At 40.4% G+C, this 25,729-nt stretch overlaps 1 protein-coding gene across 6 annotated transcripts in view; it reads left to right on the top strand.

Annotated features, from left to right (window-relative positions):
* Positions 1-25,729, top strand: part of LOC105498490 (sperm antigen with calponin homology and coiled-coil domains 1 like) — a 160,733-nt gene that overhangs the window by 31,574 nt on the left and 103,430 nt on the right. For 5 of the 6 annotated variants that reach the window (XR_011613941.1, XM_011770637.2, XM_011770639.3 and 2 more), the window contains 4 exons: positions 5,742-5,931; positions 14,249-14,402; positions 19,591-21,221; positions 22,517-22,724. Coding sequence is in view for 5 of the 6 variants with exons in the window: in XM_011770637.2 (XP_011768939.2) it covers positions 5,779-5,931; positions 14,249-14,402; positions 19,591-21,221; positions 22,517-22,724 (2,146 nt within the window). In the remaining variant the exon portion in view is untranslated. The remainder of the gene's footprint in view (positions 1-5,741; positions 5,932-14,248; positions 14,403-19,590; positions 21,222-22,516; positions 22,725-25,729) is intronic. The other variant, XM_011770640.3, reaches the window with a different exon arrangement.

The following is a 25,729-nucleotide window of genomic DNA, read 5'->3' on the forward strand; positions in this document are numbered from 1 at the left end:
GGCGGATCACAAGATCAGGAGACGAGACCATCCTGGCTAACTCAGTGAAACTCCGTCTCTACTAAAAATACAAAAAATTAGCCGGGCATCGTGGTGGGCGCCTGTAGTCCCAGCTACTCGAGAGGCTGAGGCAGGAGAATGGCATGAACCTGGGAGGCGGAGCTTGCAGTGAGCCGAGGTCGCACCACTGCACTCCAGCCTGGGCGACAGAGCGAGACTCCATCTCAAAAAAAAAAAAAAAAAAACCCCAAACCATAAAAACCCTGGAAGAAAACCTAGGCAGTACCATTCAGGACATAGACATCGGCAAAGACTTCGTGATGAAAACACCAAAAGCAATTGCAACAAAAACCAAAATTGACAAATGGGATCTAATTAAACTAAAGATCTACACAGAAAAAGAAACTATCATCAGAGCAAACAGGCAACCTACAGAATGGGAGAAAATTTTTGCAATCTACCTGTCTAACAAAGGTCTAATATCCAGAACTTAGAAGTAACTTAAACAGATTTACAAGGAAAAAACAACCCCATCAAAAAGTGGGCAAAGGGTATGAACAGACACTTCTCAAAAGAAGACATTTACGTGGCCTTTTTTATTTGGTATAGATGCTCCTTTTTTTTAACATGGGGTTACATCCTGTAAACCCCTCGTAAGTTGACATTGTCATAAGTTTAAAATGCACTTATCATACCTAACATACCTTAAACATGGTCAGAACACTTACATTAGTCTACATTTAGACAGAATCATCTAATACAAAGCCTATTTTATAATAGTTTTGAATATCTTATGTAATTTATTGAATACAGTACTGACAGTGAAAAACAGAATGGTTGTATGGGTACTCTAAAGGGTGGTTTCTAAATTGCTTTCACATCATTGTAAAGTTGAAACATTGTAAAGTTTAAAAATAGTAAGTCAGGGGTCATCTTTGTATTGCTTTCAAGGTTCACCCGTATTATAAGATATATCAGTATTTTGTTCCTTTTTGTGGCTGAACAGTATTCTATTGGATGAGTATAACACATTTTGTTAATTAGGTTTTGTTTCAGAGATCGATAGAGCGGCAGGAAAGTAACAGTCTATTTCGTTGTCCAGTATGGTAGCCACCAACCACATGCAACTTTAAATTTAAATAAAATTTAAAATTTGGTTCTTGGTCGAGTGTGGTGGCTCACACCTGTAATCCCAGCACTTTGGGAGGCTGAGGCGGGCAGATCACCTGAGGTCAGGAGTTCCAGGCCAGCCTGGCCAACATGGTGAAACTGTTTCTACTAAAGATACAAAATTAGTTGAGCATGGTGGTGTGCACCTGTAGTTCCAGCTACTCAGGAATCTGAGACAGGAGAATTGCTTGAACCTGGGAGGCATAAGTTGCAGTGAGCCGAGATTAAGCCACTGCATGGTGACAGAAAGAGACTCAGTCTCAAAAACAAACAAACAAACAAAGTTCAGTTATTCAGTCACGCTAGCTACATTGTTAAGTGTTTAGTAGCCACAAGTGGCTAGAGGCTACCATTAGTATAGATAGATACATATAACATGTGCATTATTGCAGGAAGTTTTTTTTTCTTCTTTTTTTTTTTTTGAGACGGAGTCTCGCTCAGTCGCCCAGGCTGGAGTGCAGTGGCGCGATCTCGGCTCACTGCAAGCTCTACCTCCCGGGTTCACGCCATTCTCCTGCCTCAGCCTCCCGAGTAGCTGGGCCTACAGGTGCCCGCCGCCACGCCCGGCTAATTTTTTGCATTTTTTAGCAGAGACGGGGTTTCACCGTGTTAGCCAGGATGGTCTCGATCTCCTGACCTCGTGATCCGCCCGCCTCGGCTTCCCAAAGTGCTGGGATTACAGGTGTGAGCCACCGCGTTAGAGTCTTTCTCTTGTTGCCCAGGCTGGAGTGCAGTGGCAACATTATAGCTCACTGTAACCTTTAACGCCTGGGGTCAAGGGATTCTCCTGCCTGGCCTCCTGAGTAGCTAGGACTACAGGTGCATACCACTTACACCTGGCTAATTTTTTTTGTTTGTTTGATATTTTGTAGAAGGGATTTCACTATATTGCCCAGGCTGGTCTTGAACTCCTAACCCCAAGTGATCCTCCTGCTTTTGCCTCAGAAGGTGTGAGCCACTGCACTTGTCCTCCCCTCCCCTTCCCTTCCTCTTTTTCCTTTTCTTTTTCTTTTTTTTTTTTTTTAAGATGGAGTCTCACTCTGTTGCCAGGCTGGAAGTGCAGTGGTACGATTTTGTCTCACTGCAACCTCCACCTCCCAGGTTCAAGCGATTCTCCTGCCTCAGCCTCCCAAATAGCTGGGACTACAGGTGTGTGCCACCACTCCCAGCTAATTTTTGTATTTTTAATAGAGACGGGGTTTCACCACATTGGCCAGGATGGTCTTAATCCCTTGACCTCGTGATCCGCCCGCCTCAGCCTCCCAAAGTTTTGGGATTACAAGTGTAAGCCACTGCCCTGGCCTTTTTTTTTTTTTTTTTTTAGAGACAGAGTCTGTCACCCAGGCTGTAGTGCAGTGATGTGATTCTAGCTCACTGCAGCCTCGAACTCTGGGGCCCCAAGCAGTCCTTCCACCTCAGCCTCACAATTATCTGGGGCTATAGGTGTGTCCTACCATGCCTGACTAGGAAGTTCTATTAGACAGTGCTGGTCTAAAAAATGTTAATGTTTTTTTCTTTTTCTTTTTTGAGACAGAGTCTCACTCTGTTGCCTGGGCTGGAGTGCAGTGGCACAATCTTCGCTCACTGCAACCTCAGCCTCCTGGGTTCAAGTGATTCTCATGCTTCAGTTACCTGAGCATCTGCAATTACTGGTGTGCGCCACCACACCAGTTAATTTTTGTATTTTATTTTTATTTTTATTTTTTGAGACAGAGTCTTGCTCTGTCACCCAGGCTGGAGTGCAGTGGCGTGATCTCTGCTCACTGCAAACTCCACCTCCCGGGTTCATACCATTCTCCTCTCTCAGCCTCCTGAGTAGCTGAGACTACAGGCGCCCCCCACCACGCCTGGCTAATTTTTTGTATTTTTAGTAAAGACGGGGTTTCATCATGTTAGCCAGGCTGGTCTCCTGACTTAAAGTGATCCATCCGCCTTGGCCTCCCAAAGTGCTGGGATTGTAGGTGTGAGCTACCACGCATGCCTGGTCGAAAATGTTAATTTGACAGAGGCTGGAAGGGTAGGCTGAGAATGGTTGAGCATCTGAGTGGTACAGTAGAAAGGAGTGCAGGCATGGAAGTTGGTAGAAAAGTGAGAAGAAAAAAGTTTGGGGAGCCATTTACACGACATAAGACTTACAGAAGAGAAGCTAAAAAGTGAGAAGTTGTCTAGGTGCATTGGCTCACACCTGTAATCCCAGCATTTTGGGAGGCTGAGTGGGGCAAATCACCTGAACCCAGGAGTTCAAAACCAACCTGGGCAACCTGGTAAAACCCTGTCTTTACTAAAAATACAAAAACGTAGCCAGGTGTGGTAGTACATGCCTGTAGTCCCAGCTAGCTTGGGAGGCTGAGGTGGGAGGATCAGCCTAGGAGGCAAAGGCTGCACTGAGCTGAGATCGCACCCCGGCACACCACCCTGGGTGACAGCGAAACTGTGTCTAAAATAAATAAATAAATAAATAGTGAGAAGTTGAGTAAATAGTGAGAAGTTGAAGGAAAGGTTCTTAATAATTTGATTTGGTTTTTCTACAGTACCTTGAGTTAGTGAATGCATCCAATCTAATTCTTTCATTTTAGTAGGTGAGAAAAGCATATGTTACTGGTTAGCAGGGATCAGTATAACTGTATGTTATACCTGTCAACGGATGCTGCTTGAATCTCTCTTGGTCATTTTCAGTATCCCCTGGAATGGGGTAGGAAATAGATGAGAGAGCTGAACTAGAGGGACCCTGGGCAGATTACTCAACTGGATTAGGAAAGTAGAAAGCAAAAGGGTTAAGAGTAGATAGATAATTTGATCATTACCATATGCATCATTTTCTGTAAGGGATAACTAGGAAGTTGGGGAAAAGCTACAGGAGCATCTCTGAGGGTTTGTTGTATTTTGATTGAGGTTAGTGGCAGCATTCTTTTTTCCAAGGCCTTACTGTGTTGAGGGTAGAGCACAGCCCCCTTCACACTGTCTCACTATCCTCCCACCAAACCAGTTGATACAGATTGTTTTATGTAAAGGCAAAATACATCTAGAGTGCTCAAGCACAGTCTAGGTAGAACATTCAGTAAAGTCATTGGAATGAGCCTTTGCCAAAAGGTTATTTCCTTTTTATTAGTGTATAGAAATCCTCATAAAATAGACCAACTTCTTTTTATGCTCAATATGGTTTGTCAGAGTCATCATACATAAACCTTACATTCAGAATAGGCTCTCATTTTTTATAATTTTATTACTCACCCAAAATGATCCAAGATATCTTTCTAAACATTATTACAGAGACTGCTTTTTCTAGTTCAGTTAACAAATGCGTATTTAAGAGCTTATCTGGCTTCAGCTTTGTGTGTTGCCAGTGTTATTTCAAGTCCTCTTAGCTGTGAAATCAAGTATGTACCACTTAGGTGGAGGAAAACTGTTGCCATATTCCTTCCAAGTATATAGAATGGTTTTGTTTTCTGAACCAATATTGGGGCTGATGTTTTGAGAAAGAATTTCTGGCTGGGCATACTGCCTCATGCCTGTAATCCCAACACTTTGGGAGGCCAAGGCAGGAGGATCGCTTGAGCCCAGGACTTCGAGACCAGCCTGTGTAACATGGCAAAACCCCATCTCTACAAAAAATTAGCTAGGCTTGGTGGTGCATGCCTGTAATCCCAGCTACTTGAGAGGCTGAGGTGGGAGAAGCACCTGAGTCCAGCAAGTCGAGGCTGCAGTGACCTGTGATTGCACCACCTGCACTCCAGCCTGAAGTAAGGCTGTCTCAAAAAAAGAATTTCCCTGCTGCCTCTTGATGAGAGAGGTATAGTTGGAAGTAGGTTTAGATCCTGAATTTTGGGATTTCTGAGATATTCTGCTGACTTATATGGGATATTACAGCAAATATTTGAAATTAGGACTTTGCTGGATAATTTGGAAAGTATGATCACTTTTAGATACCTGCAAATGGCTAATTCTGAAATGCCAGGATGATTATTGCTTTATTAAATGCTGAAGATAATCTACACTGTGTTATATTTAGTCATTTCTGTTAGAGATCTAGGACATTCTTTTTACTAAATGAGCTAGAATGTACAAAATAACTTCAAAATAGTAATATTCAAGAATAAAGCCTTAAATAAGGTATGTTCTGATTTGTATATCTAAGAATTTTTCAGCTGGGCATGGTGGCTCACACCTGTAATCCCAGCACTTTGGGAGGCCAAGGCGGGCGGATCACAAGGTCAGGAGAGCGAGACCATCCTGGCTAACATGGTGAAACCCCGTCTCTACTAAATATACAAAAAATTAGCCAGATGAGGTGGTGGGCACCTGTAGTCCCAGCTACTGGGGAGGCTGAGACAGGAGAATGGCATGAAACCGGGAGGCGGAGATTGCAGTGAGCTGAGATCACACCACTGCACTCCAGCCTGGGTGACAGAGCGAGACTCCATCTCAAAAAAAAAAAAAAGAGTTTTTCAACTTTTCTGTAGTGACATCTAGCCTTCAAACAGTTTTATCATATGGTAAAATTCTTTGAAAACAAATTTCTAAAGAGCTTTCTTCCAGTTACGTTCTCAGTGTAATGCCATTTTTTCCCACAGATTTGCTTGTAAATGCATCACGAAGAGGCAGCCCAGAATGAAGAAAGCAAGCAGGAGTGTTGGCTCAGTGCCTAAAGTGTCTGGAATAAGTAAAACGCAAACAGCAGAAAAAGTTAAACCTGAAAACAGCTCTTCAGCTTCTACGGGAGGCAAACTTGTAAAACCTGGAACAGCAGCATCATTGTCAAAGGTATTCATGTGGTGATGTTTGAATACATGATGGGTTTTTGGAGGACTGAATTTAAATATGACGTTTAATATATTAAATGAGCATTCTTATGGGTGTGCCCTCTTCTGGTGCTGGGAACACTTGGCCTTTGAAGAGAGCTTACAGTGGGGTGGACATAATTGGTGTTTTTGGTCTGTCTTTTTGAATGAAACCAGACAATAGGCTTGTTCATGAAACAATAATTAAGCACCTGCCTTGTGCAGGATGCTGTAATTGTGTGAGCTGGAGGTACACTCTGCCTTCAGGGAGCTTGTGGAGAAAAGGATGGAGGCAAGGCACAAACATGATTAATGAAAATACCCAGGGAGAATGTCAGATACCCTGGGAGAGCAGTAAGGCATTGTGAACAGTTTCAGGTAGATAAATAATTGTTTCAAGCCTGGGAAAGTTTTATGAAAAGGGCATGTGAGCCAAGTCTGACAGTCCTGTGACCCCTAGACAGGTGTTTTTATCTGCCTGTCTATCTCACCTTCACTGCCACAAATTGCTGTTTTTCTTCTGGCAGCTGGTCCATGATGATGATGATGATAATGATGATGATGATTATTATTACCCTTTTTTTTAATATTAGTATTACCATTTTTTTTTAAAAGGGATGAGATATGTGCTGCCCAGGCTGGTCTCCTGGTTTCAGTGGATCCTCCTGCCTCAGCCTCTCTAGTAGCTGGACTAGGGGTGTGCGTACGCAAGCACAACTGGAAACATGATCTGTTCAAAATCCTTTTTTCCAGGCAGGGCCCTGATAGATCATGGCTTAATTATTTTAAGAAGGAACCCAGGAACAGGTGATGAGGAACTTCCTTATATGTGTTGAAAGATCTAACAGGAAATGCTGGTTTTTCTATTCTAAGGTTGTTGGAACTGAACCCAGGCTTATTCCTTTGGCTTGGAGATGCACACAGATTTTCTCCTTGCTATGGCCCTGATGAATTGTTAGGTATCATTCTGGAGGATGGTAGATCTGGAGGATGGTACCAGGAATAGACCCTTGCCCAGCTTCCATTGTCTCAGTGAACACACTGAATCATTTTGTTGGTGGCAATGCTGCTGCTCTTTGATGTAAGACAGGTGACATTTTCTGACCTAACTGGTTATTCAGTTGCTGGGGCTCTCTGACGTGGAGTGCCTGTGTGACTAGGTGACCTGTTATTTATGTGACTGGAAGAACAGGTTGAAATGTTGGCATTGGATGTGCACTGCTGCCTTCTTTCTGTGGCCTCTTCGCCAGTGGCTGGCAGTGTCTTTGGAGGTTTACTATGGAATGTGCACTGAGCAGGCATGTTACATCTTCTGAGTCTTGGATCTGGAGTTGCTGGGAGTTAGGTCTTGAACAGTGAGTACTTTTCCACTGTAAAGCAAAACTGTACACTTACTCTTGCCAGCACATGCCAGCTGTCCATAGCTTTGGCTCTGCTGCGTTGACAAGTTTGTTTAAGTAGGGTGTGTGTGTGTGTGTGTGTGTGTAGCAGGAAGGTCAGGGCAGAGGTAAAGGTATTTGGCAACACTTTTCCTGGAGTGGAGCAATTGCCTTCACTTAAGAGAGGGGAAGGAAAAAGTCGTTAAATGGAGATTAAAGTAAAAACAGAAGGAAGAGGAAAATCGTGAAAAGAAACAATAGAAAACATTGAAGGGCTTTGAGACCCCACAGACTAAAAGTGTTATTTTATTTTTCTAACTTTTTAAATTTTACTGTGCTTCTCTGGCACCTAGATACTTCCTACAATTTGGATTCCTTTAACTGTCATGGAGCATTGATGATTAACCAGATGAATGAAGTGTTTGGCTTAATTATTGAGACAGCATGTGCACACACCCATTCATTTATGGACACTCACACCTGTGTGTCTGTCACAGCATGATATTCTCATGACTCTCTTCTTGTAGTGACAGGATATGCATTTCTTCACCTCTCTCATTTCAAGTATTGTTTGAGGCTAGATGTAGTTGAGGGTTAAGGGGAAGGATGCTTTTGATCCAGAACACTTCACTGCTGGTTGGAGCTTTTGTAAGTACAAAACACTACTGCTGCTCACAGTGAGTTTTGGGGACATTATTCCCACTTTTGTCAGGAGCTGTGTCATTGGGCTTGCAGCCTTTGTATGCTTAATTCTTCTTTGTCACAGTCAGTGGAGAGGATTGTTTTCCATGTAGAGAGGGTTTCCTGCATGCCTGCACTTTGCAGGGTTCACTTACTATTCAGGTGTTCATGATTAGTTCTTTTGAAGTAATATACTTTTCCATTATACTGATGATAATTTTTTCTAAAAATTACAGATATGAATTAATAAGCTTCAATTAGAATCTATAATTGATAACTCTCCATGATTATTTGTGGTCATACAGTGTAGACGTTTAACATTATGAACAATCCACCTCTGAAACTTGAAAGGTAAAATTTGATAACAAATCTTCAAATTTGAGAGAAAGATGCAGACTGTGAAACTCCGGCTTGACCTTGAGAAGTATATGTACCTGGTTGTAGTATTTCAGTATTTGTGTCTGGAATGTTTGTACCAAATTATTTGCATTTTGCATCAGTTATAGAGTAGACTGAACATTTATTCCTCCATCAATGTCATGTTTTTAGACTTGCCGATGGGGGATGTTTATGTGTGGGAATGCACATGCCTTTACAGAATTTTGTAGCAGAAATTGAAATAGGGAAAAATAGCAGAGAGCCTGCTAGTAGCTTAGGGTAAAAGGTAAGTTGGAAAATGCAGAGTTGCGTTTTGTTTTATTGTTACTTTTTTTGTTGAAGTAAAGCATACATACAGCAAAGTCCACAGAGCATAGGTGTTGAGCTTAGTGAATCATCATAAAATGAAACATACCCTGCAGTCACCACCTAGTTCAAGAAACAAAACATACGTGCCCCTCAGAAACTTCCACCATGCCTCTGCTTAATCATTGCCCTTCCTGTCCCCCTGCATGGTAACTACCATTCTAACTTTTAGCACCAGAGATGAATTTTGCCAGTTTTTGATCTTTACAGGAACGTAGTCATACACTATGTTCTTAGTGTGTCTGGTTTCTTGTCTGTCCTGTTGTATCTAGCAGCGGTCACTTCCTTTTCATTGCTGGATAGTAATCCATGGGATGAATATACCACAGTTTGTTCATCTCTTCTACTATTGACAGACTTTTACTACTATTGGCAGACTTTTGGAGTTTCTTCTTTGTGGATATGAGTATAATTGTTATGAACATTTTTATACGTGTGTATTAATACACATGTGCACCCATTTGTGTTGGTTCTAGAACGAGGAGTGAAATTACTGGACCATAGGGTATATCTATGTTCAGCTTTAATATTATAGATAGAAGAAAATCACTTTTCACCCTAGTTTTAGCATTTTTTTTGGATAGTTCTTTCCCAAATCAGTTAGTACTGAGATTTTTGCCACATGGTACGTTTTCTAATTCTGTCATTCCTTCTACATGTATTAGTTGGCATTCTGCTACAAGGAAGAATTTTTACTTTCCCTTGTTTTATATATTCATTTATTTTATTGTGAATTCATAGATTCTTACTCAGTGGGGTATAAATTATTAGGATCATTTAGTTTTATGCCTAGATTATCCCTGATTTGTCCACTGGAAGCCCTGTCAGGCTGGTTCCTGTGTCCTTTTGACGTGTACCTGTTACTCTTTGAGCACTTCCTTCATTTCTGGCACACTAACTTTTGTACCTTTTCAGTCCCAACCCTAGAATCAGCCATTTCTTCAAGGAGGCCTTGTTCCTTTTAGCGGAGGATAGTACTTAGAAACTAAGACCTGGGGGTTAGATGTGTTAATTGCTTTTGGGGGACACACACACACACACACACACACACACACACACACACACCCCTATGTCAATTTCCATATCTGTATCTATTGAAATGTGTGAGTTCACCTGATATTTCCAATTCCATCGACTTAAAGGGTTCATAACAGCCTTTCCACATCCTATAATTGTAATCCATTTATCCAACACTGAAACACCTGGCTTTTACAACCTATATTTACTTGTTTTCTCCACCCTAGAATGTACAGAAAACAGTTTTAGAATTATCTGTACAACTGTGAAAAACAAATTTATCAACTGAAGTTCAATTTTTTTTTTTTTTTTTTTTTTGAGACAGAGTCTAGCTGTGTCGCCAGACTGGAATGCAGTGGTGAGATCTTAGCTCACTGCAACCTCTGCCTCCCAGGTTCAAGCGATTCTCCTGCCTCACCTGAGTAACTGGGATTACAGGCACGTGTTGCCATGCCCAGCTAATTTTTGTATTTTTAGTAGAGACGGGGATTCACCATGTTGGCCAGGCTGGTCTTGAACTCCTGACCTCATGATCCGCCCACCTCAGCCTCCCAGAGTAACTCACAGGTGTGAGCTACTGTGACTGGCCTGAAGTTCAATATTTGCATACTTTTGTCTTTGGCTTGAGAGTTTGAGGATTTATGGTGAAAATACTACTGTGTTGAAAAAATACTTGGGTTATGTTGTTCATTTGAAATATTTAATCTGTTTGTTCGTATCCTATTCCATTTTAGGCTTTTCCTATCTTTATTTAAATTTTATTTATTTGTTTATTTTAAGCATATGAAACACTAACATGGCTCCATGAGTTAGAACTATATGAGAAGATATATTCAGAAAAGTGTCCCTCCCCTTACCCATTCCCTCTTACGTGGTTCCCACCCACCCCAGAGGTTAACAGGCAATTTAGTTTTTGTTTATTCTTCTCATGTTTCTTTTTGCATAAATGAGCAAATACACATTTTTTACTTCCTTTTTTACACAAAAGGTGGCAAAATATATTCTTTTGAACTCTGTTAATCTTTTCACTTAGTGTACTCTAGAAATTTCTCTCCATACCAATTTGTAGCAGTCTTTCTTTTTATTGCTGTTTAATACCTCATTGCATTCACTGAAGTGTACTGCGTATGCTTTCCTGTGTATATAGGCCTTTAAGGCGTACCAGTATTTTGCAATAAAAAACAATGCTGCAGTGAATAATTAGCCATGTGCATATGTATTTTTGTATTATTGGAGGTGTATCTTCAGGTTAAATTCTTAGAAGTGAAGTTGCTAGGCAGAAGGTAAATACATGTGTAGCTTTGTTAGATATTGCATGATTCCTTTCATAAGACTGTCAACGTGCATCCCATCAGCTACTAAGGAGAGTGCCTGTTTCTCCATATTCTTCCCAAAAGAGCGTGTTTACCAATCTATTAAGTGACAAGTGCTGCTTAATTTGCATTTCTCTCATTATGAGTTAGGTTGATCATCATTTTCTCTCTCTCTGTGTGTGTGTGTAAATTGATTGTGTGATTCATTCATTTTTCTAATTTTTCTGTCTTTTTTTGGTCTTTTTCCCCTCAATTTTAAAGCATTCTGTATGTATTAGGGACCTTAACCATTTATTTGTGAGATATTGCAAATATACTTTCCCATTTTTTTATGTTTTAAAATTATATTTATGATTTTTTTGGTTGTACAAAACATTTTAGCATTTTTTAATTAAGAGGGTTTTTTATTTTTAAGATTTTAATTTGTATGTAGTCATGATCAAGTCTTTGTTTTACAATTTTAGATTTAAAATCATAGAAAACCTTGGACTTTATGTTTGATATGGTGTGAAGTAGGTCTCAGCATTTATTTTTGCCCCCATTGTGTATACACTTGACCTAGCACCATTTTCTGGAAAATTCTTGTTTTCTGCACTGCTGCTTTGCTTATAAATCAAGTGTGTATAAATATGCAGTTTCTTTATGGACTCTGTTTCACTAGTTTATTCTTGTTTCAGTGCTGTACTGTCTTAATTATTACAAGTGCAAAGTTTGTGATTTGGTGCCCTTATGTATATTTAATTTTGTCATTACCCAAAGGCAAATTGTAACCAGAGAAGTGTGATGAGTCATCCATTTAGACATGACAATGTGGGGTGGTTTTCAATGTAATTATTATCAAATGGAAGAATATTTAATTTATGGAGGAAGAAAAATTAGTTCAAAGATAATTTTACTTTTATTAGCAGGATATAGAAGAAGATTGAAAATACAAGAATGTGTCAAGTTTATTTACTGGCTAACAGAGGAGGGACAAATTGGCCGGAAAGTGGTATGACTTTCATTGTGTGACTTTTCGGCATCATAGTTGATGGCCAGTTTTTGTGAACAGAAACAAGTCTTAAAGAATATGAATAGGCTAGGCGTGGTAGCTCACACTTGTAATCCCAGCAGTTTGGGAGGCCAAGGTGGGTGGATCACTTGAGGCCAGGAGTTTGAGACCAGCCTGGCCAATGTGGCAATATCCCATCTCTACTAAGGATACAAAAATTAGCTGGGCATGGTGGCGCATGCCTGTAGTCCTAGCTACTCAGGAGGCTGAGGTGAGAGAATTGCTTGTACCCAGGAGGTGGAGATTGCAGTGAGCCGAGATCGTGCCAGTGCACTCCAGCCTCGGTGACAGAGTGAGACTTTGTCTCAGAAAAAAAAAAGAAAAAGAATATGAACAGTCCTTGAAATTAATGCAGTGTCTCCCGCTCGTTTTATATATTCTAGATTTCATAATGTAACAGCCCTAAACTACCAGAGTTGAATTCTGTTTAATTCATTGAAAATATTTATCCCTTTTTCTGTCTCTTTTTTGGGGGGTTGGTGGGGAAAGGATCTCACTCTGTTGCCTAGGCTGGAGTACAGTGGTGTGATCACAGCTCAGTGCAGCTTTGATCTCCTGGGCTCAAGCGTTCCTCTCACTTCAACATTCCCAGTAGCTGGGACTACAGGCATGTGCCACTTTGCCCAGGTAATTAGTTTTTAAATTTTTTTGTAGAGACGGAGTCTCCCTATGTTGCCCAGGCTGGTGTTGAACTCCTGGGCTCAAGTAATTCACCTCAGCCTCCCAAAATGCTAAGATTACAGGCATGAGCCACTGTGCCCCGCCTTTTCTGCCTCTTTTTAACCTAATGGTACTGTATTAGAACTTTCATAATTGAATAGCAGAAATATCCTCCATATGGAGTCACTGACATTTAGAACTGGAAGAGACTTTAGAGATTAGTTACTTAAGAACTATCTTAACTTGTAGAAATGAATTCAGCATGATTATCTGAGAGAGAGCACGGTTCCAGATTGAAGATAGTGTAAGTCAGTTGGCTAACTCATGCCAAAGAGAGAAAACTTTTGGGTTCTTTTTTTTTTGAGACAGAGTCTCTCTCTGTCGCCCAGGCTGGAGTGCAGTGGCGCAATCTCCACTGACTGCAAGCTCCGCCTCCCGGGTTCACACCATTCTCCTGCCTCAGCCTCCCGAGTAGCTGGGACTACAGGCACCCGCCACCTCGCCTGGCTAGTTTTTTTGTATTTTTTAGTAGAGACGGGGTTTCACCGGGTTAGCCAGGATGGTCTCGATCTCCTGACCTTGTGATCCACCCGCCTCGGCCTCCCAAAGTGCTGGGATTACAGGCTTGAGCCACCGCGCCCGGCCAAGGGTTCTTTTGTTAAAAAGTAGTTTTTCTCTTTTTTTCCCCCACATATCTTTAACTCCTCTGTGTTCCCTTCATTTCTAGGAGAAGTAAAAATGTTTCTTCACTACTTTTTAGAATAACAAATTTATAGCCAATTTATTATCTATAGTGTTTTCTTTTTAAGGCTTATATTTTTTAAATTGCCTTTATAAAATATAAATATTGCAAATGGTCTTTCTTAAGTAATAATGATCGTTTAGACAGCAGAACCCTTGCTCAAGCTGTAAAGTCTCTAGTTTTTTAATTAATATATTATGCATGTTTTAGAAAATACTTCCTTTCAATTTTGACTAAAATTTGAGTACTACAGAATTACAAAGTAAAAAAAGTAAATTTCAGAATAAATTCTTTTAGATACTGGTCTCATCATGGAATCACCTTAGAGCAATGAAGATTATTTGACTCTCAATGATATTTCTTTCTAGAAATTGCAAGATGACACTTCCTGTGGCATTACAGGACTTCCCCAAGATATCATGTGCTATCCCCCATCATCTGAATCTGGCATGTGTGGACACATAGCAGGCTTCCATAAAGTCTTTGATTACATGTATGATTTTATTATTTTAAAAAGAAGCACGTGATTGTTTATAAACCTCTAAAGAAGTTCTGTTTCTGTAACACAGTATGGTGTGCTGCTTATTACCTGTTAGAAAGTTTTGGTAATAGGGCTCTTGAACTCAGTATAAAAGTCATGAGCTTTGTTGAGTCTCAAAATATCTAATCTTGCTTGATCTAGTAAATTTGTTTTTATTTTCTGTTGCTTCTAGACCAAGAGCAGTGATGACCTTTTAGCTGGAATGGCCGGAGGGGTAACGGTGACTAATGGTGTTAAAGGAAAGAAAAGCACCTGCCCATCTGCAGCACCTTCAGCATCTGCCCCTGCCATGACCACCGTGGAGAGCAAATCCAAGATTAGCACAGGTATGGGTGACACTCAGTCTGAGACTTCAGCTGCTTTTTTGTTTGAATAGGCAGGATGCATTGGTGTTTACAGTGTTCCATCTGATTATAGGAAGTTTTAGACATACAAAAGTAGGTGGATTGATATTTCAGCCCAATATACTCATCATTCCCATCACCATTATCAACTCACAGCCAGTTGTAACTCCTTGATACCCACCTTCCCCTCTTGTTATTTTGAAGCAGATTCCGGACATCATATCATTTTGTCCATAAATATTTTATTATCTTGGAAAGAGAAGGATTCTTTTTTGAGACGGAGTCTTACTTGTTCATGCAGGCTGGAGTGCAATGGTGCGATCTCAGCTCACTGCAACCTCCGCCTCCCAGGTTCAAGCGATTCTCCTACCTCTGTCTCCTGAGTAGCTGGGATTACAGGCATGTGCCACCAAGCCTGGCTAATTTTTGTATTTTTAGTAAAGATGGGGTTTCATCATGTTGGTCAGGCTGGTCTCGAACTCCTGACCTCGTGATCTGCCTGCCTCAGCCTCCCAAAGTGTTGGGATTACAGGCGTGAGCCACCGTGCCTGGCCAAGGAGAAGGATTCTTTCAAAAATATAATCATAATACCATTATCAGTCCTTAAAATAACTGATGATCATTCCTTAAATCATAACTTGAATATTCGATGAGTATTTACATTTCCAACAGTCTTATAAGTATTTTTGTTTTATTTACTGTCTATGTTTGGATCAGGACTCATGTAGGTCCATATATAATTGGCTGATGTGTCCCTTAAATCTTCTTTTTTAAAATCTATGGGTTTATCCTGATTTTTACAGTTTAATTTTTGTGAAAGCTGGTCATATGACCTATAGAGTTTCTGAGTATCTAGATTTTTATATCACAATATCCCCATGATGTTTTTGCCCATCACCCTTTATTGTCTGTATTTATTGTAAATGGCATTGGAGACTTATGGGACAGATTCAGGTCCCCGTCACCCCATTTTGAAAACAAAACAACCAAAATACAAGACTCCTTCATAGGTGGTGGTGTGTCCATCGATCAGGAAACACATAGTTTCTGATTGTCCCTCTTTAAATGATGTTAGAAGCCTCTGATGATTAGTGCCTAGATCCATTCATTCTAATTCTGCCATCTTTCTTCATTCAGTAACAGGTATTTGTTTCTAGATTTGATGGAGTTGATAAATTAATTTATCCTACAGTCCAAGGAGTAATGCTCTCATATTTTACTTCTTACATTTATAGAAAAAGAACTTTAAAACTTCTAGTAAACATAAGATCAAGTATTTGTAATAAAGCTTATGAAGGCAAATTGTAAAAATTACATCAGATCCTTTTCTGTCATCGTAATTTAGGCTCTTAGCCCCTCTTGTGCGTATTAGACTTTCCTAGCCCAGGATTACCTACTGTCTTCATTTTTGCTTTGACTTTATGCAGATTCTTCCTTCCATTTCAGATTGGGCCCCCCTGTTAATGATAATAGTTGTGATTAACAAGAAGGAATATTGAAGTCCTTACTTTGTGATTTACAGGCATGATTTCATTTTATCCTTACTGTAGCCCTATGAGAGAACTAGTATCCTCATTTTAGAGATGAGAAAGCTTAAGTGTCTTGGCAAAGGCCATGCATTTATTTGCTTAGTAAATATTTATTGGGGATCTGTTTTGACAAGGCCACAAGGCTGATGGTGGGGCAAGGTCTTTTACTCCCAAGCCTGGGGTCATCATCACATTTAACATTGTAGCTGATGTGGTAGGAAGGAAAATACTCTTGCCATTTGTATTTCTTCTGGTTTCCTGCCTTTAGAATTGTACTGGGAGAGATTCCATGTGTTTGTATACTTAGTTTCTTGCTGACTGATGTTACCTGACCTCAGGATTCAGTTATCACCTCTCCGAATTAGCTGCCCCAGTATGGCTTTGTATGTTTATTTTATTTTGCTGGGGATGTCATAACAAAATACCACAGACTGGATGGCTTAAGCCACAGAAATTTATTTTCTCAAATCTGTAGGCTAGAAGTCTGAGATGAGGGTGTTAGCAGATTTGCTTTCTCCTGAGATCTCTTTTTTGGCTTGCAGATGGCTTCTTTCCCTGTGTCTTCACTGGTTCGTCCCTCTGTGTGTGTCCTCATGTCCTCCTCTTACAAGAACACCAGTCGTATGGATTAGGGCCCACCCTAATGACTTCATCTTACCTTAATTAACTCTTTAACTTAATTATCCTGTCTCCAGGTGCAGTCACATTTGTGGTTTTGGGGTTAGGGCTTCAACATATTAATTTTTTGTGTGTGGGGAGCACAGTTCAGCCTATAACAACATCCTTATTCTTCAGTTCATCTGCTCTACCTTTACCTCCACCAGTGACAGTTTCCTAAGACTGTTTGATTTCAGTGTGTCAATTCACTTGTCTTTACCTCAGATTATTCTGTCTACTCATTACAGTAATCCGTAGAGGAGTTTTTCTTCTTTTATCTTTCAAACTTGAACAAATGTTCTTTTTTGTAAGGATTTTTGATTTAGATAAGGATGAAGTACCACTTACAGAACTAGGGAAAGGAATTAATGTTGGGGAAAAAAGTTACCCCAGCCTGGTGCGATGGTGCATATGTGTAATCCCAGTACTTTGGGAGGCCAAGGTGGGCAGATCACTTGAGCCTAGGAGTTCAAGACCAGCTTGGGCATCATGTCCAACATGGTGAAACCCCGTCTCTACAAAAAAATACAAAAATTAGCTGGATATGGTGGCGTGTACCGGTAGTCATAGCTACTCGGGAGGCTGAGGTGGGAGGATCAACTGAGCCCGGGGGGGTAGAGTTGCTGTGAGCTGTGATGGCACAACTGCACTCTAGCCTGGGTGACAGAGCCTCAGAAAAAAAAACAAACAAACTGTGTTATGCCATCTTTTTCCATTTTTGGCCTCCATATGCAGTTGTTTCTCCCAGTCTGGTTACTTTTGCCTTTGATATCTGTCACAGATTTCTTGCCTCTTCTCTGTTCTTACTGCCGCCCCTCAATGGAGGACTCTCTTACCTCATTGGTCTACTTGCCCACATTCCTCCTCTGCTGCTCTGCTTTCTTCCTAAGTATTCCACTTAGTATCTGTATTAGTCCCTTCTCAGTTTGCTGTAAAGAACTGCCCCAGACTGAGTAATTTATAAAGAAAAGAGGTTTAATTTACTGACAGGTCCACAGAGATGGCGAGGCCTCTGGAAACAGAATTATGGTGGAAGGGGTAGCAAACACATTCTTCTCCACATAGTGGCAGGAAGGAGAAGAATGAGAGCCAAGCGAAGGGGAAGCCCTTTACCATCAGATATCATGAGAACTCACTGTCATGAAAACAGCATGAGTGTAACCGCTCCCATGATTAAATTACCTCCCAACAGGTCCCTCCTGAAACACATGGGGATTATGGGAACTACAGTTCAAGATGAGATTTGGGTGGGGACACAGCCAAACCATATCAGTATCCTCTAGATTTTCATAAAATGCACTTTTCCTTACATTTCTTTCCAATTCAGGATCATTTATTGACTTAGTGTGACTCACTGAATTCTGCCTGTCTTTCAGAACTCTGTATGAACATTCCCCAGCAGCTTCCGTTAACTGTGTGACTGTACTTTTTCTTTCTGTGTGCCATGTTCACTTCTGCCTCCTCTCCTTATCTATCTACTGGCCAGCCTGAATTCTGCACCCTCCTGTACACCTATTCTGTTAGTGGCTATCTCCCTATATCCATGGAGGTCATTTGCTCCCTGTTACCTCTACAGCCTGGATCCCACCACCTAATGAACCAACAGGGTCTTTAAAAATACTTATTGATTAGATGTGGATCTTATTTTTTAGCATAAAAATTCATTATTTCTTAAGTATTTACAGGTATCTAAACATATTCCTGGGCCAGGTGCAGTGGCTCACGCCTGTAATCCCAGTACTTTGGGAGGCCGAGGCGGGCAGATCATTTGAGGTCAGGAGTTTGAGACCAGCCTGGCCAACGTGGTAAAACCCTGTCTCTACTAAAAATACAAAAAAATTAACCAGACATGGTGGCACACACGTGTAATCCCAGCTACTTGGGAGGCCGAGGAAGGAGAATTGCTTGAACCTGGGAGGCAGAGGTTGCAGTGAGCCGAAATCGCTCCACTGCACCGCAGCCTGGGTGACAGAGACTCCATCTCAAAAAACAAAAAAAGAAAACTTCTTGTTCTTTTCGTATTAAATAAATGATTGTGTCGGTTTTCACAGGTTTAAAATTTTAGTCGTTAAGTAATCATGTGATTCACATAGATTTGATTGACACATCATCATTATTTAACATTAGTGCTTTGTTGTTTTTTACATTTAGAGAGACAGTATAACATACTGGTTAAGGTACAAATTCTGGAACCAGACTGCCTAGGTTTGAATTTTGACTCATCTATTTATTACCTGTGAGATGTTGGCAAATTATTTAATGTCTGTGTCTGAGTTTCTTTATCTGTAAAACAAGGCGATAATAGTACCTACCTCAAGTGTTTAATGAGACTTATATAAGTTAATGTATGTGAAGTGTTAATGTATTTGTATAACCAAGTGCTAGGTATGTGTTAGCTGTTGTTATAGTTGTTACTATTTATGCGGCATTTTATGATGTGAAAACTTTTTCACATTTACTTTGGTCAGAGTAAAATTTTTGTGTTTCTTGTAGGTAGCTTAGATTTTTGGTTTGCCCACAGACTGCTTTTCCCTTCTTGCCCACCTGTGATCTCCCTTCACTATCTGTGTACAGTTAGTTTACCACCGACTGGCTAATCCTGGAGTCATCTTCGCCTGTCTTGCCCTAGAATATTATGCCTCTGGCCAACTGGTTAAAACCCTGCTTCTGGATTCAAGTTAATATATATCATTTAAATATCAGCTTTATAGAGATGTAATTCACATTCCTTAAAATTTGCTCTTTTAAAAAAATATAAAATAAAGTTTATAACTTATTTGTCCTTGATAATTAAAAGATGAATGATCTGGTTTTGAAGACATTGAACTTTAAAGTAACAGACTCTAAGGCAAGATTATTGTATATCTAAATCATTGTGTAAATCCTGGATTTCATCTCATTACACCTGGGGCAGGAACTGTATATTCTATGTAGCCTTTTATTGCTAACATTTTTGCCTTACATTTTTTGTATTAAACTCATAGGCACAGCTTCTTCAACCAAGCGGAGCACTTCTACAGGTAATAAAGAATCCAGTTCTACTAGAGAAAGATTACGTGAACGTACCCGATTAAACCAGAGCAAAAAACTACCTTCTGCAGGTCAGGGAGCTAATGACGTGGCATTGGCCAAACGTTCCCGCAGTCGAACTGCTACAGAATGTGACGTTCGTATGAGCAAGTCTAAATCAGACAATCAGATCAGTGACAGAGCTGCTTTGGAGGCCAAAGTGAAGGATCTTCTCACACTGGCAAAAACTAAAGACGTAGAAATTTTACATTTGAGAAATGAACTGCGAGACATGCGTGCCCAGCTGGGCATTAATGAGGACCATTCTGAGGGTGATGAAAAATCTGAGAAGGAAACCATTATGGCTCACCAGCCGACTGATGTGGAGTCTACTTTATTGCAGTTGCAGGAACAGAATACTGCCATCCGTGAAGAACTCAACCAGCTGAAAAATGAAAACAGAATGTTAAAGGACAGGTTGAATGCATTGGGCTTTTCCCTAGAGCAGAGGTTAGACAATTCTGAAAAACTGTTTGGCTATCAGTCCCTGAGCCCAGAAATCACCCCTGGTAACCAGAGCGATGGAGGAGGAACTCTGACTTCTTCAGTGGAAGGCTCTGCCCCTGGCTCAGTGGAGGATCTCTTGAGTCAGGATGAAAATACACTAATGGACCATCAGCACAGTAACTCCATGGACAATCTAGACAGCGAGTGCAGTGAGGTCTACCAGCCCCTCACATCGAGTGATGATGCACTGGATGCACCATCCTCCTCTGAGTCGGAAGGCATCCCCAGCATAGAGCGCTCCCGGAAGGGGAGCAGCGGGAACGCCAGTGAAGTGTCGGTGGCTTGCCTGACTGAACGGATACACCAGATGGAAGAGAACCAACACAGTACAAGTGAGGAACTCCAGGCAACCCTGCAAGAGCTAGCTGATTTACAGCAGATTACCCAAGAACTGAATAGTGAAAACGAAAGGCTTGGAGAAGAGAAGGTTATTCTGATGGAGTCTTTATGTCAGCAGAGCGATAAGTTGGAACACTTTAGTCGACAGATTGAATACTTCCGCTCTCTTCTAGATGAGCATCACATTTCTTATGTCATAGATGAAGATGTAAAAAGTGGGCGCTATATGGAATTAGAGCAACGTTACATGGACCTCGCTGAGAATGCCCGTTTTGAACGGGAGCAGCTTCTTGGTGTCCAGCAGCATTTAAGCAATACTTTGAAAATGGCAGAACAGGACAACAAGGAAGCTCAAGAAATGATAGGAGCACTCAAAGAACGCAGTCACCATATGGAGCGAATTATTGAGTCTGAGCAGAAAGGAAAAGCAGCCTTGGCAGCCACGTTAGAGGAGTACAAAGCCACCGTGGCCAGTGACCAGATAGAGATGAATCGCCTGAAGGCCCAGCTGGAGAATGAAAAGCAGAAAGTAGCAGAGCTGTATTCTATCCATAACTCTGGAGACAAATCTGATATTCAGGACCTCCTGGAGAGTGTCAGGCTGGACAAAGAAAAAGCAGAGACTTTGGCTAGTAGCTTGCAGGAAGATCTGGCTCATACCCGAAATGATGCCAATCGATTACAGGATGCCATTGCTAAGGTATTGTTTAAATAAATTAAAATGTTCCGGACAGCATTAGGCAGCTGCCATGCACAGTATTTACTGAGAACCAGGGTCACTGGTTTGGTTTGGTGTGTTATTAGCTTTTTTATAAAGCTGATATTTTTAAAACTTGAGAATGGTTTCCTTTTATTGGAATACAGTGAAAAGTATTCTTAAGATAATGTCACTTTCTCTCACTTGTATTTTGTTTCTATTATCCTGCCTGTTAGAGGATGTGGCTGGTATTACAGCTAAAACCAGAATTTGTCCCTAGTTCTGAGTATGCCTATGGAGTGGGTCATGAAATTTTACCTCCCCCTACCTCATCTCGAATCTGTTCTGGTGTACTATAGGTGGAGAGTCAGTATTCCAGTCTGTAGCATCAGCAGTGCATGTTTCCTCTTCTCCTGCTATAGAAATAGTTTTTCAAATAGAAATCTGTTGAAAGTTAAAAAATATTTTTGGCATATAGAGGCTCCTGTTTCTCAGAGGCCTGTGATTTATTGCTGGCAGGGACCTTAGTGATGATCCGTCCAGCCCCTTGTTTTACATGCATGCAGCATAATAGTGAGGACTCAGTTGGAACTGCTACCCAGTGCCGCTGGCATTCTGGCCAGGGATCTGTACCCCATGTGGTTGCTGATGAATTGTTTATTTCCATGAGTTATCTAGTTATTCTAGCTTACATTTTGTTTGTTTGTTATTTTAGTGCAATGATTTTTAAATAAATTTTAATATATCTTTGGCCAAAATGTAAATAATTTAGGTTTTAGGGTTTTTTTAGTGATTACTTTTAAAGTTACAGTTTAGGAGATTTGTATTATTTCTTGGCACATGTATGTTGAGAGGCTACTGTGAACTAATATAATACTTTTGTAAAAACACTATTTGAGCATTGTTTTTCCCTTTTTCAGTTTGATACTGGAACCGTCACAAATATGACACCATTTTTGTTAGGACAACATGTTATTCATCAAACGTACATGCTTTCAGTCCAAACTTTGGAGAAATGAAAATTTCCAGTCTCCTTGTAAATAATCTGATTAAGTTCAATGATACATCGATATAATTTCAGTCAGTGTTACAGCAACAGTTTATGTTTAAGCGTATTATATAAAATCTTACCATGGAGTGCTTTTTCATACTTTTTAACAGTTACTATACAGGTTGTTTTAGTTTATCCATAGTGCCTCACACTTAGTTCCCCTTAGAAACTCTGTGTACCTCAATTCTGGAACTTACCTTAGAACAACTCTTAACTTTTCTAAATCTGCATCATCAATTTTATATAGGTAGAGGATGAATACCGAGCCTTCCAAGAAGAAGCTAAGAAACAAATTGAAGATTTGAATATGACGTTAGAAAAATTAAGATCAGACCTGGATGAAAAAGAAACAGAAAGGAGTGACATGAAAGAAACCATCTTTGAACTTGAAGATGAAGTAGAACAACATCGTGCTGTGAAACTTCATGACAACCTCATTATTTCTGATTTAGAGAGTAAGTGATAAGAACTTTTCATTCTTTTTTATCTTACTCTTTTAAACATGTGGGGATAATTTGCATTTAGTAATAAAATAGGGCTAGGCACGGTGGCTCGTGCCTGTAATTCCAGCACTTTGAGAGTTCAACACTGAACCAGGCCGGGCGCAGTGGCTCACGCCCGTAATCCCAGCACCTTGGGAGGCCAAGGCAGGCAGATCACTTGAGTTCAGGAGTTTGAGACCAGCCTGGCCAACATGGTGAAACCCCGTATCTACTAAAAATACATTAGCTGGGTGTGATGGCAGGTACCTGTAATCCCAGCTACTTGGGAGGCTGAGGTGAGAGGATGGCTTGAACCCAGGAGGCGGAGGCTGCAGTGAGCTGAGATTGTGCCAGTGCATTCAAGCCTGGGCGACAGAGTGAGACTCTATCTCAAAACAGAAAAGAAAAAGTCACAGATTGATCCTGTGTCCATGGTAGCTGCCTGGCAATATCAGCATGATTGATGGGATATAACCAGAGTGAGAATGGATTATTTTTTGTCAGAGAGTAATGGGGTTCATAATCAATAATGGGACTCAAAGGTTATGAACCCATTGTTAAATGGGTAGGGCAGTGCCCAGAGTTGATCAGAACAAAATTGGTCTAATAACATTGAGAATAGCAGTTTGCCTGATCTCTAGAATAAAAATAACTTTGTAAAAATTGAATTATAATTTGTAATTTAAAAATAGGAAGATCATAGTAGTAGTTCTTTTCCTTGGTAGACTTGAGTGTTGCTTTTGAGTTGAAGACAGTAGATGGCAGTGTCTCTCACAGGAGGAGCACTGAAGAGGAAGAAAACTGCCGTTAGAGATTCGAGAGTCGAAGAGTAATGCTGCTTTCTTGTGTGACCACAAATCATGGTAGATGGCAGTTTTGCAAACTAGTCTTCACAACAAGAACTTAAGCACAAATTCCTTTGTTTCCAGGAAAAAAAAATACATTCCGTTTCAGAAGTAAAAATATAGACATGATTGTAAAGATTGTAAAGTTTAAATCAAATCCCTACAGACACTTTTAGTGCACTTTATTCTGTCTGAATATTTCCACTGGCTGCCACTTTCCCTTTTATTTAAAAGGATTTATTTATAAGAGGTGACAATAATAAAAATGTAGTGCCAGGGGGCAGAAAAACACCTTTTAAAGAACAGTGATTATGTGAATTCTGTGCCCATGAATGAAAAGGTCAATAAAGAGAAAAAAAGCAAACGAATGAATGCAACTTGAGGATTTACGATCAGTCTAAGATGATCATGTAGCTTAAAATGTCACCTGAGAATCAGAATGCCAAATGTTAAAAGTGAACTGTCCTGAGATTTGCTGTCATTTGTCTTGTGTATATTATGTTTAATAATAAGTAGATGTGTCGTATCCTTTGTGACAAGAAAAAGAAAACAAGTTTTAGCACATTTCAAGAGAAATTATGCTCCTAATATTTTTTGTTTGCTTGCCTGTTTTTTGTTGCTTGTTTGCTTTTTTGAGATGGAGTTTCACTTTTCTTGCCCAGGCTGGAGTGCAGTGGCACCATCTTGGCTCACTGCAGCCTCTGCCCTCTGGGTTCAATCAATTCTCCTGCCTCAGCCTCCTGCGTAGCTGGGATTACAGGCACCTGCCGCCACAGCCGGCTAATTTTTTATTTTTAGTAGAGACAGGGTTTCACCACGTTGGCCGGGCTGGTGTCGAACTCCTGACCTCAGGTGATCGGCAGATATTACAGGCCTGAGCTACCACTCCTGACTGCCTGTTTTGATTATGAAATATTTCTTGCATATAAATGGATACAATGTAAATGAAAGGTGTAACTCTTAGTGTTTTCAACATTAGAAATTTTTCAGCTTCTATCCTTACTCCTCATCTATGTACAAAACCCTGAATTTGTCTATGTGTGAGGTCTCAAGGAACCAAGTTCCCATGCTGATTCCAGAGCCATGCTTGCCTCCAGAGATAAGGATCAGGGCATTAGACTCGCCTACTCAGCTTGGTGTCTGCTTTACCTAAACCAGATTAGATGTCCTATTTGACCTTTAGTTTGCAGATTGAGTCTGAAGTAGCTTATATATGAGACAGGCTTTAAAGTTTAATCTTTTGCTTATGAAGTCATCTACCTTTGTTGTCTCAACACAAGACTAGCCTTTCTGTCTCTAAGAGGATGAAGATTATATCTTTTTTGTTTCCTTTACATCTTAAGCACTTAGAAAAAAGCCTGGTACAAAGTTGGTACATATGACACATTTGTAGAATTAAAGAGTAAAATTTGAACCTTTTTATTTCACAAGACCTGACTTTGTTACACAGTTTTGGGGCAATGAATGAGAGTAAGTTAACTACTGGCTACCAGAATTGCCCCTGCCACCAATGTTTTATCTCATTTATTTCTCATCCAGCTTTAGAAAATACAGCATTATTATTTATTTGTAATAATTATTATTTCACATATAATTGTTATAAATATTCTAGGCTCTATGTTGTTAAAGTGAATTCGTGCCACTTAAAAATATCAGAATACTAGCCGGGTGCGGTGACTCATGTTTGTAATCCTAGCACTTTGGGAGGCCAAGGCAGGTGGATCATGAGGTCAGGAGTTCAAGACCAGCCTGGCCAAGATGGTGAAACCCCGTCTGTACTGAAAATACAAAAATTAGCTGGACGTGGTGGCAGGCACCTATAATCCCAGCTCCACAGGAAGCTGAGGCAGGAGAATCACTTGAACCCAGGGGGCAGAGGTTGCAGTGAGCTGAAATCACGCCACTGCACTTCAGCCTGGGCAACAGATTGAGACTATGTCTCAAAAAAAAAAAAAAAAAGAAAAAAACCCCAAAAATATCAGAACACACACATATACCAACATCAAATGTAAAGCATAGTGGCAAAAAGATTTTCAAAGAGAAGGTTCTAGTGGAACAGGGATAGAGAAGGTTCTAGTGGAACAGGGATAAAGAAGATGATGAGCCATGTAAGAAAAAACATCAGCATACTCA

The sequence above is a fragment of the Macaca nemestrina genome, chromosome 15, assembly GCF_043159975.1.
Source record: "Macaca nemestrina isolate mMacNem1 chromosome 15, mMacNem.hap1, whole genome shotgun sequence".
Lineage (NCBI taxonomy): Eukaryota > Metazoa > Chordata > Mammalia > Primates > Cercopithecidae > Macaca > Macaca nemestrina.